This window comes from Hyla sarda, chromosome 4, assembly GCF_029499605.1.
Source record: "Hyla sarda isolate aHylSar1 chromosome 4, aHylSar1.hap1, whole genome shotgun sequence".
Lineage (NCBI taxonomy): Eukaryota > Metazoa > Chordata > Amphibia > Anura > Hylidae > Hyla > Hyla sarda.
The window spans coordinates 277,230,768-277,246,289 of record NC_079192.1 but is presented as its reverse complement, the minus strand read 5'-3'; the positions used below and the strand labels follow the sequence as shown (position 1 = coordinate 277,246,289).

Genomic DNA, 15,522 nt, shown 5'->3' with positions numbered 1-15,522 from the left:
AATCATAGTTACAAACATTTAAAAACAAAAAAAGTACATGTTTCTGGCAGAAAAGTACAGCTAAAAACACTAAAGGTTCACATATGACTAGATACAACGGAAACTAAAAAAAATGGGTAAGAGGTGTATACAGGTACAGGTATAATATAGCTATGATTATGTCAGTGGCTGGCAGGAATGGAGATTCTATAATCCCATTGGGTGATAGGGCTGGAATACTCCTCATGGGCAGGGTCAAACGTTTCAGATTTAGAATACGTTCCGTATTTCAGTGCTAGCAAAGTTGATGGTTGTGTATTATTACTCCCATAGACTTTGCTAACACAGAATATTACTTTCTGGAATTAGACTCTGTTCACACTAATATTAGAGTTGCATTCCATTAGGTTTTAATTAAAGGGGTATGTATTCCGGCTTCATACATCTTACTCTCTATCCAAAGCATAGGGGATAAGATGTATGATCGCGGGGGTCCCACCACTGGGACTCCTGCAATCTCGGTGCAGCCCCCGGCATTTTGTACCGGGCCCTGCCTTAGAGTCTGAGATGTCACGTCACGGCCACGCCCCCTCCATTCATGTCTATGGGAGGGGGTGTGACTGCCGTCATACCCCTTCCAAAGACATGAATGGAGGGAGTGTGGTGTGACTTGACAAGGGGGCATGGCCTTAAGTCACGTCTCAGACTCTGAGGCAGCGCCTGGCACAGAATGCCGGAGGCTGCACAGAGATCGCGGGGGTCCCAGCGGCGGGACCCCTGCGATCATACATCCTATCCCTTGTCCTTTGGATAGGGGAAAAGATGTAAAAAGCCGGAATATCCCTTTAAAAGAAAACTCACTGACCTATTAATCGGGACTCTCTCTTTATATATCTAGCAAACCCATTGTAAATCCTGTAATAAAGAATATCCTTATACCCATACAGTGGTAACATCCACAGCTATTCTTCTGCTTGAATACAGTGAAACCACAATGATAGATTTTCCTTTCTATATCAGAAGATTCCACACAACGACCTAATCTGCCTAAAACAAAACCAAACCTGTCACTGGTGGGATATCTGGATATTGTTTCATCTGGTAAAAGATATAAAACCTGCCACTAGACAGCAGTAACCCAGCTCAAAGTCTTACTTTCCAGTCCTCATCAATGTTGATATGGGGGATAAGGTCACATACACAGAAAATATCACCCAAATGAACAAAGTACAGTGATCCCTCAACTTACAATGGCCTCAACATACAATAGTTTCAACATACAATGGTCTTTTCTGGACCATTGTAACTTGAAACCAGACTCAACCTACAATGCTATGGAATCTGAGAAACGTGTCTAGGGCTGTTAGACCCGACCAATCAGAATGGGCATTCACTGGTAAAACCCCTGTATTCCTAAAGTGCATGCACTGACTGGTGTCTGGTAGCGCCCCCTACAGTACAGGGAGGTATTACATGTTCTGTACTCTTTACCTGTGCCAGGGTTAGCTGCTCCTTTGTACTCCAGGTGGGGGGCGGCTCCATTTTACTTTTCTTTAGGACACTGTGTGTACTGTACAGGACCCTGAAGAAGCTTCTTTCCTCTACATAGACCAGTGTTTCCCAACGAGGGTGCTTCCAGCTGTTGCAAAACTACAACTCCCAGCATGCCCGGACAGCCGAAGGCTGTCCGGGCATGCTGGGAGTTGTAGTTTTGCAACAGCTGGAGGCACTCTGGTTGGGAAACACTGAAATAGACAGTGATTTACAGCTCCCAGCAGATCTTTATTACTTTTATATATAAGGTTTTGCTTTAACTATATTAGTTATCTGCTTATTTTTCATTAATCCTCACTTTTTCCTATTTTTGGATGACATTTTGGTGGCTCCAGAACCAATTACCAGGTTTCCATAGAGTTCTGGTCTCAACATACAATGGTTTCAACATACAATGGTCGTCCTGGAACCGATTAATATTGTAACTTGAGGGACCACTCTATGTAGTCACGCCTTAGGACAAAGTACAAAGTCAGAAACACTAAGCATTCAGTTTCTGTTATTCATCAGCAGAGACACAAGGTGTACGCAGCAAGTAACTGTAAACTAGTCCCCGGAGAGCCTGCATTACGTGACCGGTCCAGTCTACATATCTAGATGTGCAATGACAGGAGGATGGAGAAATACTAAGTGTCATAAGCACTCATCGGTTTACAGTGCGTGAGCATGCAGAGCCAGAAACACCTAGTAAGGCCAACCAGTACTGAAAAAAATGTACGGTAAATAGATCCTTCCACAGAGATACAGTCTTACTCCCAGGCAGCGCAACTAAATTTCAGACTTAAGTGTTTTCTTGGTTTACTGTCAAATTATGTATAAAAAATACATTGTTACATATCTGTTAGGCTACTATTTACAGGCTGACAGCACAAAATGGCGGCAGACAAATAAAAAACAAAAAAGATGTGAGGGGCGGGAGGCTCATAAGCTTGTGTCTCATGAAAAATACAATAATTTTACTTTGTAGCAATAAAACAACCGAAAAAGGTAATTTTTGTGTTTTCAAATTTTACAATCTTCATCCAAAGAAATAAGTACTTTGAGTGCTTCATGAAGTGCAGTAACAAAAATACTAGATGTCATTTACAGAGACTTGTCTACAGATCAGTTCCTATCCTTGCAAATCACTAAAACATGTATTACAAACACGGACTGGTTTTTTGGAGGAGGGAGTTAAGGCATTCTTTGAGGAACATTCTGCACAGAAGATATTTCCACAATGTCTACAGTGGTGCTGTGAAGAAAAGAAAAGACAAATACATTTCGAATATGTTAACAAGTGAACATTCATTTCGGCAAAAGCTAAAGCTGGGTTTACATTGCCATCTGGCTCCGCTAAAGGGAGCTCCCACAGCAATTCTGTCAAAACGACGGGAGTTTAGCGGAGAAAAAAATAAAAATAAAATCGTGCATGAACTATTGTTTTCTTCAGTAAACTACCAAATTCCAGACGGATCCCATTCAAGTCAAGATTCGTCAGGATTTGGTGGAGTCAGTTGTGCTCCGACCCATTTTGGGACCATTCAGCCCAAAGAATTAAGAGCTGAACTGACTCCGAACGGGACAAAGCTCAATGGCAATGTGAACCTAGACTAACAAACATGACAATTTTTTTTTTAACAGAACACTTTGTCTAACGATAAAACAAAACAATTGTCTAAAAATGAAACAAAAGTATCCTAAAATAAAAATGGATTGTTTTATAATTTATATAGTTTATTACCAATAAAATAAATATGCATAGCTTAGGCCTCGTTCACATCAGCATCAGATGTTCCATTCGGCCTGTGGCATAGAACAGACCCAATTGAACACAGCCTTAGGGCTTAGAGGGGTACTCCACTGCCCCAACAACTGGAACTTTAGGGGGCACAAGATGACAATTTTAAACATACTAATTTTGGTGCATGTAGTTATAATTTTTTAAAGTAGTAAAATAAAATAAAACCTACATAAATTGGATATCCTTGTAAACGTTTGGACCTACAGAATAAAGCAGTTGTTTGACTGGCTTTTTCAGTATGAAATACTGATCATTTTATAACGAAAGCAATTGCAAAACCAATGCATGCTTTACAACATATCAAAAGTTTTTGTATCCAACAGTACCCATTTAAGGTGAAAATGGGCTTGGTTAAACTTTTTTTTTAATTTTTTTAACACTTTATTAGTCCCCTTAGGGGACTTTTAGGAGGAATCATTAGATTCCTCATACAGATCAATAGAGGAGGAGGGGGATCGATCCACCCCACTCCTTCCCTTTAGATGCCACTCCTCCCATGTCCCTTTAGATGCCGCTTACAGCTTTGACAGCGGCAATCTAAAGGGTTAATAGCGGCCCCCAGTGACAGGAATCAGCTGGGGGCCGGCCGGCCGGTATGGATTGGTCTTGAGTAAAGAGCCCAAGCCATTCACTGGTTGCAGTCTCCTAACGGATTGCTATTGGGCGGCTGCTGAAGCAGTCAGCGATGCCGTATATCGTTTTTTGCGATGGCCACGACACACAGGTATGTTGATGCTGCCTGCAACATATGATGGGCTCTGAGAGGCCATCATATGTTTAAAGGATCGTATGTCTGGGGATCACTGTATAAAACATCCTCTAGAGCATAAATTAGCTGATAAGTACTGGAAGGATTAAGATTTTTTACTAGAAGTCATTTACAAATCCGTTTAACTTTCTGGAGCGAGTTGATTTTAAAAACAAACATTTTTCCACTGGAGTACCCCTTTAAGGTGGGAACTATAGGGCTGCTGAATTACTGGAGTGCTTCTCGAATATCCTGGCTCTATAAATACATTTCATGACTTACCCTTCGTATTGTTACTGAAAATCCCTTCCCACACTCCATGCAGTTTTGTACTTCATGGTCTTCAGTCCACTTTCTATTAAGTGCTTGACTGTGTTTTATCTGTGATGTAAAAATAACCATACATTAAAATGGCTTTCATTAGACACCGTATTGTACAAACTGCTAAAGAGGTTCTATTAAACAGTAGTCAAAATATAATTCCATGTGTTATGCCATACAACGCAGCACTATGATGCCCCTTTTAGAGGTAGCTTTTATGAAGTCTTACAACTCGATTGGGGATTTAATAAGCAAAGTCAGAAACTCTCCCAGAAGGGCAGAATACCCATCTGTAGACAGCTGTTTTTCAGGGTTGCTGCCCCTCATCAGAATAATGCAGAGTGCTGCAGAGAAACCAATTTTCATGGCACCAAAGAGGAAACGTTTCTACTTTATGACAGCGGCATAAAGAAGTTGTAGAGACTCATAGTCCATTTATTCTCTACTTGAAGGGAAAGCTAGCTCCAAGCAAATGGCATCAGAGAGCTGCTTTACATACCCTTCTTCCCTAAATTCTCAGTGATGCATGAATGGCCTATAAGTTTCCAGACATCTAAACACATTAGACACTGCTCAAAAAATATAAAGGGAACACTTTAGCAACCCAATGTAACTCCAAGTCAATCACACTTCTGTGAAATCACACTGTCCACTCAGGAAGCAATACTGATTGACAATCAATTTCACATGCTGTTGTGCAAATGGAACAGACAACAGGTGGAAGTTATAGGCAATTAGCAAGACACCCCCAATAAAGAAGTTGTTCTTCAGGTGGGAACCACAGACCACTTCTCAGTTCCTATGCTTCCTGGCTGATGTTTTGGTCACTTTTGAATGCTGGCGGTGCTTTCACTCTAGTGGTAGCATGAGATGGAGTCTACATGCTACACAAGTGGCCAGGTAGTGCAGCTCATCCAGGATGGCACATCAATGCGAGCTGTGGCAAGAAGGTTTGCTGTGTCTGTCATGGTAATGTACAGAGCATGAAGGCGCTACCAGGAGACAGACCAATACATCAGGAGACACGGAGGTGGCCGTCAGAGGGCAACAACCCAGCAGCAGGACGGCTCCCTTCGCCTTTATGCAAGGAGGAGTAGGAGGAGCACTGCCAGAGCCCTGCAAAATGACCTCCAGCAGGCCACAAATGTGCATGTGTCCACTCAAACCGTCAGAAACAGACTCCATGAGGGTGGTATGAGGGCCCGACGTCCACAGGTGGGGGTTGTGCTAACAATCCAACACCATGCAGGACGTTTGGCATTTGCCAGAGAACACCAAGATTGGCAAATTCGCCACTGGCACCCTGTGCTCTTCACAGATGAAAGCAGGTTCACAATAAGCACATGTGACAGAGTCTGGAGATGCCGTGGAGAACGTTCTGCTGCCTGCAACATCCTTCAGCATGACCAGTTTGGCTGTGTGTCAGTAATGGTGTGGGGTGGCATTTCTTTTGGGGGGGCCGCACAGCCCTCCATGTGCTTGCCAGAGGTAGCCTGACTGCCATTAGGTATGATTTTGTTGTCAGCACATTCAACTATGTAAAGACAAAAGTATTTCATAAGATTAGTTCATTCATTCAGATCTAGGATGTGTTATCTTAGTGTTCCCTTTATTTTTTCAAGCAATGTACATTATATATCTGTTTCTACTGATTCTCCCTTAAACATTAAAGTTTAGCCTGGCCAATTTAACACCTTAACTAGAGATGAGCGAATTTACAGTAAATTCGATTCTTCACAAACTTCTCGGCTCGGCAGTTGATGACTTATCCTGCATAAATTAGTTCAGCTTTCAGGTGCTCCGGTGGGCTGGAAAAGGTGGATACAGTCCTAGGAAAGAGTCTCCTAGGACTGTATCCACCTTTTCCAGCCCACCGGAGCACCTGAAAGCTGAACTAATTTATGCAGGATAAGTCATCAACTGCCGAGCCGAGAAGTTCGTGACAAATCGAATTTACTGTAAATTCACTCATCTCTAACCTTAACGTCACAGGACGTAAATGTACGTCCTGGCAAGGTGGTGCTTAACGCACCAGGACGTACATTTACGTTCTGTACATGACCGCAAGCATCCCAGGGACCTGCTGGTAATGGCCGACATCCGTGATCGTCCGCCATTAACCCCTCAGATGCCGTGATCAATACAGATGCGATGGATGATCGGATCGCCTGCAGCACTGCCGTGGGGATCCGATCATCCAGAACGGAGGTGCCCTCCGCCGCCTTCCTCGGGTCTTCTACTCTGGTCTGAGATCGAGCAGACCAGAGCAGAAGATGACCAATAATACTGATCAGTGCTATGCCCTATGCATAGCATTGAACAGTATTAGCAATAAAATGATTGATATAAAAAAAGTCCCTTATGGGACTATTAAAGTGTAAAAATTTAAGTAAAAAAAAAAAGTAAAAAAAAATTACAAAATTTGAAAAATCCCCTACCCCAATAAAAATTTCAATTGTCCCTTTTTTCCCCATTTTACCCCCAAAAAGTGTAAAAAAATTATTTAATAAACATATTTAGTACCGCCGCGTGCATAAATATCCAAACTATTAAAATATAATGTTAATGATCCCGTAAAAAAAAAATATTTTTTATAACATTCTATTCCCCAAAAAATTGATAAATGTATTAAAAAGTTTTATATGGTATCAATAAAAAGTACAGATCACAGCGCAAAAAATGAGCCCTCATACCGCTGCTTATAGGGAAAAATGAAAAAGTTATAGGTCAGCAAAAGGGAGATTTTTTTTTGTACTCACCGTAAAATCTCTTTCTCGTAGCCTTCATTGGGAAACACAGAGACCATGGGTATTATGCTGCTGCCACTAGGCAAAAAAGAAGTCGGCTCCTCCCAGCAGGATACAGTGGTCCCTCAACACACGATGGTAATCCGTTCCAAATGAACCATCGTTTGTTGAAACCATCGTAAGTTGAGGGATCTGTGCAATGTAAAGTATAGGATGTTATACTCACCTGTCCCTGCCGCTCCGGACCGTCACCGCTGCCCTGGATGTTGCCCTCCATCGCTGTCACCGCGTCCCCGGGGTGTCCCCGACGTCTCTGCTTCCCTGGGATCCTCGCTCTCCCTCGCCGCCATCACGTCACTACGCACGCCGCTCCTATTGGATGACGGGACAACATGCACGGCGATGTGATGACGACGAAGGAGAGCGCCGGCGATGGAGGGAATCCCGAAGAGGACGCTCCGGAACACCGAGGACAGGTAAGAGACCTGTCACCGGAGCATACGGGGCACCGTAAACGGCTATCCGGCTGCAGCTGAAGCATTCTGCGCTGCCGGATAGCCGTTTATGCGATGGCCCCGACATACAAAAGCATCAGATGTTGATGCTGCCTCTGAGAGGCCATCGCATGTTGAAATTATCGTATGTCGAGGCCATCGTAGGTCGGGGGGGGGGGGGGGGGGGGGGGGGTCACTGTATACCTGCCCACAGGCACAGAGCTAATCAGTTGTGTCACAAAGCAGTAGGAGAAGCCAAACAACAAAGGAGATGCGTCCAAAGGACACCAGCAAGTAACAACAGGCAACAAAATAACCTGACTACGAGAAAGAGATTTTAGAGTGGGTACAAAAAAAAATAACTCCTTTTCTCGGTCGCCTTATTGGGGAACACAGGGACCATGGGACGTCCCAAAGCAGTCCCTGGGGTGGGAAAAATAACAGTCAGAGAAGGGAAGGAATGTGGAAGAGGCCCAGGAGGAAACCGGAAACCCACCACCTGGAAACCCCAACAAAACATGAGGGGTGAGCTAGGACCCGAAAAGGAAGGAACCAAGCAAGGACGGAGGTCTAACCTCTAACCAAATGCGACAAGAAACAGTCTTCTCAGACACCCCCTGGCCGGAGGGCGAACATCACCTCCAAAGAAAAGACCTAAGGCGCAGGACTACAGAGGCCTGGCCCAAATGTAGAAGAGAGAGCGACAAGAGAACTCCAATTCAGGGATTCCACAAAGCAAACAAACATGGCAAGGAAACTCCAGCTCCCAGAAGAGAAGCATTCCATACAGGCCTGAAGGAAGAGCCCAACTAAGAGGCCAGCCGCAACTACAGGACCAAGTCAGAGGAAAGAGAATGACAAGAAGGCGGCAGCTGAACATGCCCAGCAGAGGGCAAGACCTTCAGAAAGTGAAACTAGAAGCCGCCGGAAAAGGAGAAGAGAGAGACAAACAAGATCCATTTCCAAGCCTGAATGCACAGCAATCCGGCCCAGAAGACGACTAGTTCAGGAGCACATTGCTGACCGCTTGGACCGAGAGGCCTGGACACCAAACCACAGTCCCAAGGCCACGCTGCCAAGAGACCGGGTGGAAGAGGAAACTCAAAGAGAACACAGTATTGCCTGGAAGGGTGAGGAAAGTGGAGGGCGATGGGAGGACAACGCCCATCTAGGTGTGAATTGCCAGACAGAGGTAACCAGGAGGGCAGAAGGGCCCTCAACAACAAGGTCCGTTCACCCCGTAGGGAGACGATGAGAGACAAAAAGGCCGGTGAGGAGGTTGGAACTGTCCGGAAACCCTGGAGCAGTCGTCACGAGAACCAAAGGTTCCCAGATCCGGGGGTCCCACACCAGAAGCGGCTAATCAAACCCAAGCCGGAGCGAAACGCCCCAGGTGAAGAGCCCCTAGGCCGAAAAAAAAAAAAGAATAGGGAAACCAACTCTGAGATAAAGACGTGTAACCGCCACCTGGAAAACTGCACACTGCAAAGTCATCCTGCACAAGCAGAACATCAAGGGATAGGGGACCACCATGAAAGAAGTGGCATACACTCAGAGGGAACAGCGGACAGAACAACAGGCAACACTAGCACAGAGATCACTGCGCAGCCCAAGCACCCTCAGATACAAGGGACAAGAGGCTAGTCAAGGTCGCCCAGCAGTCAGAACGGACTGGATAACTTAAAGGAGACAAAGCAGGAGAGAAATGTACTGAAGTGCCAATGCTCTGCCACCAAAAAATAAACCATGCAATACAAGGAAGCTGGAGGACGATGCCACGTCTGCCAAACTCCCAGTAGGGCGGAATGGCTGAAATCCGGATAGCCGGCAGCCCACCAAGCCACCCTGAGGCTGGTAACGGAAGGGGTCAACGAGATGGCTGGACATGCCATAGGAGGGATATAGAAGATCGCACAGAAGAAAAGAAATGAATGACCCTAGGAGAAAAAGTAGGCCACCTACGAAACCTGCCCATAAGCCAGGGGGCAAACCATGACTGCATGATGAAAAGCAGGCATCATATTGTAGGCAACAGAAATAGGTAGGAAGACCACTAATACCCATGCCATGGAGAAAAATGTGATGGATTAACCAGCTGTAGCAGTAGAGTAGCCAATCTCACCCTGATGCCTTTTCTGGGAAGGGAAATGTGAATCCTGGACTAGCCAGAGTCAGAATCCAATAAGCCCTGACCTGGATACACAGTCACTCTGCTATCGACTGCGAATGACTCCCCCCGTGGAAGGAGGAAGAGAAAAGGCTCTAGTGACAAACCTGCCCTTTCTATAAAAAGGAGTACACTGGTTGTGAGAGCCACAGCAGGTAGTCCACAAAATACTGCCCCTAGAAAACCACTGATACTTCACATAAGGAAGGGTGGGGGGGGAAGGACGCCATGACTGTCCAGAGCCCGGTGAATATGTCCAGAGCCCGGTGAATACGCAGGGTCATTCTACAGAGCCCCTCGTACCAGTAACAGGGTACTAGAACTGCCGCCGCAAAATGACCAATCAGGTCACTACGGAAAACGGGCCAGGGCTCAAAACCATCGAGAAAAACAGGGGCTAGGAAAGCCCATGGCTGCAGACTGCACTTATGTAGGCAAAATGGTACAGTACGAAGGTCAAGTGCCGCAAACATGCGGACAAAGGACCTAATAGTTTGACAGATTGTAAAGAGTAGTGGAAGATGCCCTGTACCCGAAGATACTGCCATATTGGGTCAATGCACAGGGTTATGGAAGCAAGCTTCGAATCGGCCCCCGTTCTCAAAAATCTATTTAATATATGGTCCCCAGATAGGGGACGTATGAAATTAAACTGATAAGAACAGATACAATGCCTGATCTTAGCCGAAAGGCCGAGAAGCGATCAGAATGCCTGCAAGGCAGGGGAGTATGTGAGCCACCAGGCAACCCAGGCCACAGAACTGACCAGGGGGTCTGAGGGAGATACTCCAAACCGCTAAAGCAACAAAATTGCCATAAAAAAAAAAAATTTAATATGCAGATCACGCAGCCCTCAGAGAAAGGGCACGCTGGTGAAGACACGCCCCCAGGTGCCACGAAAGATGGCCTAGAGGAAGGAAGAAGCCAGGGACTAAATTTATACCACGGGCCACCAGGAATCGCAGTGTGCTGGACACCGCGTCTCCACTGCAGCCATCCCAGAAGCCAGGCTGGGGACCGAACACAGTCTCGACTGCATGATCAGGGCGCTGGCAGCCGGGAAAAGAGAAGGAGCGCTGCAAAAATGCGTCTCCCCAACCGGCGCCCCAAGAACCAAGCCAGAGACTGAATGCCTGGTGCAGCCGACCCGTCCCCGATGCTGCACTGCCTGGCCATGGACCAGAGACCCGCTCCCATAGAGGGTCCAGCATGGAAAGGCCATGAAACGCGGCCACGCACTAAGCCTGGCTGCAATACAGGTACAGAGGGGGGAGACCGGAGTATTCGGACACCCTGCAGCCAGCTAGCCGACATGGATTGCGGCAGCCTTGTAGCGGAGATGGGGGAAAAATGTCCATAGCTGGAGCTGGGGAGCTGAGTGAGCAGATGAGGGAGGGAGAGGCCACCGGACTGACCCCTACAGGTATGGCACTGGGGCCATAAGGAGTCTTTCCTGGAGCAGCCACCAGCAATTGTGGCAGAGGAGCTGGGCACAGTGTATAAGACCCCTAGAAGGTAGAGGAGGGAGGAAGGGGGGAATGTAGTACTTAATCACCTGCAGACCTCATCTTCCTATTCTTACCCTGAAGTCTTCGGCCTGCCTAAAACCGCACTGCATCACGCCAAGCTGCCATAGCAAGGCGGCAGGGGCAAGTGGGGGGACCTGGACCCAGAGTACTCAGTCAGGCACTGGCCGTTGGCGAGAAGGGATTAATGGCCCATACTCTATGCACCCTGCCCCTTCATTGCATGTAGGAGATCAGGTAGCACCATGCTCCTGTCCCCCAACCTAGAAAAATAACAAAGGGAAAAAACTCAACTTAACATCCCTAGCTAGAAAATAATAGAACAGAAAAGGCCAGGTCTGGTGAGAACTCCAGACCCGTGTCTGCCTCCTACTGAGCTATTGATTAGATCTGTGCCTGTGGGCAGGTATATCCTGCTGGGAGGAGCAAACTTCTTTTTTGCCTAGTGTCAGCCTCCTAGAGGCAGCAACATAATACCCCTGGTCTCTGTGTTCCCCAATTAGGTGACCGAGAAATAGAGGGATTTTAAACGTACTCTTTTAAGTTCTAGAGCAATAGGAGGAGACAAATAGGTCAAGGAAAACCCCAAAACTGTCCGAGAACCAGAAGGAAAAACATAACTGAACACACCCTCGGACAGAGAACCAACGGGAAACAAACCCAAACAAAGGGCGGGAGCTGTGTCTCCCAATGGATACTTAGAGAAAGAGATTTTACGGTAAGTGTTAAAAAATCTCCTTTTCTCTATCGGCTCCATTGGGGAACACAGACTGTGGGACGTACCAAAGCCGTCCCTTGGGTGGGCAGATACGTAATCAGGCAGACGGCCGATGCACTGCCGCCTGCAACACTTTACGCCCCAGACTAGCATCAGCTGATGCGAAAGTATAAACTCGGTAGAACCTCGAGAAAGTGTGCAAAGACGACCAGGTAGCCGCCTTGCAAATCTGCGAGGCCGAGGCTCTATTCTGGAGAGCCCAGGATGCTCCGACAGAACGAGTGGAATGAGCCACAACCCTGAAAGGAGGAATCTTCCCCTTGCAGCGATAGGCTTCCGAAATGGCGGACCTAATCCACCTAGAAATGGTGGCCTTGGAAGCAGGTTGTCCCTTGCGACGACCTTCCGTAAGGACAAAAAAGGAATCACACTGACGAAACGAAGAAGTGATGGAGAGATCAGCCCGAACAGCCCGGACGTAGTCCAGCTTGTGTAGTAAGCGCTCCCTAGGATGAGAGGAAGTAGGACAAAAGGACGGGAGGACAATGTTCTCATTGAGATGAAAGGCCAAGACCACCTTGGGCAAAAAGGAAGGGTCTGGCCGGAAAACAACCTTGTCCTGATGGATCACCAGAAACGGAGAACGTCAGGAAAGAGCTGCCAATTCAGACACCCTCCGGATGGAGGTGATAGCCCCAAGAAACGCCACTTTCCGAGAAAGGAGGCAGAGAGACACCTAAGGGGTTCAAAGGGTGCACCCTGGAGGGCACTCAGAACCAAATTTAAGTCCCAAGGGGGAGAAGGAGACCGATAAGGAGGAACAGCGTGCGCCACTCCTTGCAGGAAAGTCCGGACAAGAGAATTAGAAGCCAGGGGCCGCTGGAAAAGAACAGTAAAGGCTGAAACCTGACCTTTAAGGGAACTGAGAGATAATCCCAGTTCCAGCCCCAACTGTAAAAAGGAGAGAAGACGGGGAACTGAGAAGGTCACCGGGAAGAAGTCCTGAGCTTCACACCAACTAAAATAACACCGCCAAGTACGGTGGTAAATTCTTGCGGTGGAGGGCTTACGAGCCTTGAGCATGGTGTGAATGACTTGTGAGGAGAACCCGCGGGCACTCAAAACCGCGGTCTCAACCGCCACGCCGTCAAATGCAGCGACTGTAAATTGGGGTGGCAAAGAGGACCCTGAGAGAGTAGATCCGGGCGGAGCAGAAGGAGCAGAGGAACGTCGTCCAGGAGCCTGACTACGTCGGCGTACCACGACCAATCTGGAGCTACCAGAATGGCGGGAACGACCTCTGCCTTGAGCTTCCTCAGTACCCTGGGAAGGAGCGGAAGAGGAGGGAACAGATAAGGCAGGGCGAACCCCGTCCAAGGAATCACTAGGGCGTCCACGGCCAAGGCCTGAGGGTCCCGGGACTTGGACACAAATGGAAGAAATTTTCTGATTGTGCCGGGACGCGAAGAGGTCCCCGTCCGGAACGCCCCAGAGATCGCAGAGCTGCGTGAAGACCTCCGGATGAAGAGACCACTCGCCGGGGTCGGGAGAGGACCGCTTCCCAGTTGAGCACTCCCGGAATGTGGATCGCCGAGATGGCCAGAACCTGGCTCTCCGCCCAGGAAAGAATTTTGGTCACCTCGGCCATGGCTGCCGAGCTGCAGGTGCCGCCCTCTCGATTTATGTACGCCTCGGCCGTGGCATTGTCTGACTGAACGCGGACAGGACGGGACTGAAGACAGGGCTCCCAATGAAGAAGACAAAGAAGAATTGCCCATAATTCCAATATGTTTATCAGAAGAAGGGTCTCCTGGGGAGACCAGAGACCCTGAACCGTCCAATCCCTGAACACGCCGCCCCAGCCTGACAGGCTGGCATCCGTAGTAACCACTTGCCAATGAAGGGGGAAGGAAGGACCGCCCCTGGATAAGGGGCGAGCAGAGCCACCAGAGCAGAGACTGAGGGACCCTGGGAGGTAGAATAATCTGACGACTGAGGGACAGGGGCGACCTGTTCCATCGAGCGGGAATCGCCAGTTGGAGAGGGCAGAATGGAACTGAGCAAAGGGCACGGCCTCCATAGCTGCCACCATTCAACCCAGGACTTCCATACAAGTGCGGATGGAGACTGATACCTGAGTCCGCAGGGAGTGGACCCCCTCCCAGAGCGCCAGACATTTGTCCGGCGGAAGATAAATTCGGGCAGAGGCCGTGTCGAATCGAAACCCCAGAAAGGTTAGAGACTGGGTAGGCCGGAGGACTGACTTGTCCCGATTGACCAGCCAGCCGAAACGAGTCAGAGTGTGGAGAGTGACCTCCAGATTCTACAGAGTCTGGGCTCTGGTTGGAGCATTGATGAGAAGATCGTCCAGATAGGGTATCACGAGATGCCTCTCGACCGTAACAGGCCCATCACTGGCGCAAGGACCTTCGTAAAGACCCGAGGAGCCGTGGCTAGACCGAAGGAGAGAGCTACAAATTGAAAGTGCCCATCCGGAACTGCAAAGCAGAGGTACCGATGATGGCCCGGAAATATTGGCACATGGAGGTAGGCATCCTTGATGTCCACTGAGGAGAGGAACTCCCCCTGTTCTAGGGACGCCACCACCGAGCGGAGAGATTCCATCCGTAAGCGGTGGATGAGAAGATGACGGTTGAGACGCTTGAGGTCTAGGATTGGTCGTACAGAACCGTCCTTCTTGGGGACCACAAAGAGATTTGAATAGAAACCCCGAAAACGTTCCTCTAGGGGAACGGGAACAATCACCCCCTAGAGAAGCAGGGACTGGAGAGCCACATGAAATTGCTTTGCCAGGGGAGGAGACCGGGGGGCCCAGGATCGAAAAAAACGATTCCTCTGGAGGGAGGCAAATTCGATTCGGTAACCGTTGGACACCACGTCTCTGACCCAAGAGTCCTGAATGTGTGAGGTACAGATGTCGCGGAAACACAAAAGACGCGGGTGGAGGTCTTACTTCATGCAGAAGTGGGTTTGCGGTTGCCCGATTTGGGCGCAAAACGGCCAGAGCGGTTGGAGTCCGACTTCCAAGACGGGCGAGCCCGGAACGAGGGAGCCTTCTTGTCCCTCGAGGGCGCCTGCCCGGACCCTTTGTTGGAGCCAGAGGCCCAAAAGGACCGAAAGGAAAAATACTTCCTTTGGGAAGTAGGGCGAGCCTTATTTTGAGGTAACAAGGAACTCTTACCTCCCGTTGCCTCGGAGATAATCTCAACAAGGCGTGTGCCAAAAAGACGGCCACCCATAAAGGGAAGCTCAGTGAGAGACCTTTTGAAAGTGGCATCCGCATTCCAAGCTTTAAGCCACAGAGCGGCGGAGGGCTGCTAGGTGACCCACAGCAAAGGCAGAACAACGGCTGCCTGCATGGAAGCTGCGCACAGAAAGTCCCCAGCCTTAGCGCAACGGAGAGCCAGAGCAGATAGATCCTCTGGGGGGGATCCCGCTAAAATATCCTGATGGAGCTGTCGACA

General features: G+C 48.3%; 1 protein-coding gene and 1 non-coding gene across 3 annotated transcripts in view; both read right to left on the bottom strand.

Moving 5' to 3' along the window:
* Positions 1–1,702: 1,702 nt before the first annotated feature.
* The window catches only part of EEA1 (early endosome antigen 1), a 118,571-nt gene continuing 104,751 nt past the window's right edge, over positions 1,703–15,522 (bottom strand). For both annotated transcript variants that reach the window (XM_056574352.1, XM_056574353.1), the window contains 2 exons: positions 4,347–4,445; positions 1,703–2,767 (listed from right to left, as the gene is read on the bottom strand). In XM_056574352.1, coding sequence (XP_056430327.1) covers positions 2,645–2,767; positions 4,347–4,445 — 222 coding nt within the window. In that variant the 3' untranslated portion in view covers positions 1,703–2,644. The remainder of the gene's footprint in view (positions 2,768–4,346; positions 4,446–15,522) is intronic.
* On the bottom strand, positions 10,310–10,497 carry LOC130267896 (U2 spliceosomal RNA). The gene has a single exon (XR_008843327.1). It is a non-coding gene; the product is annotated as a U2 spliceosomal RNA (small nuclear RNA).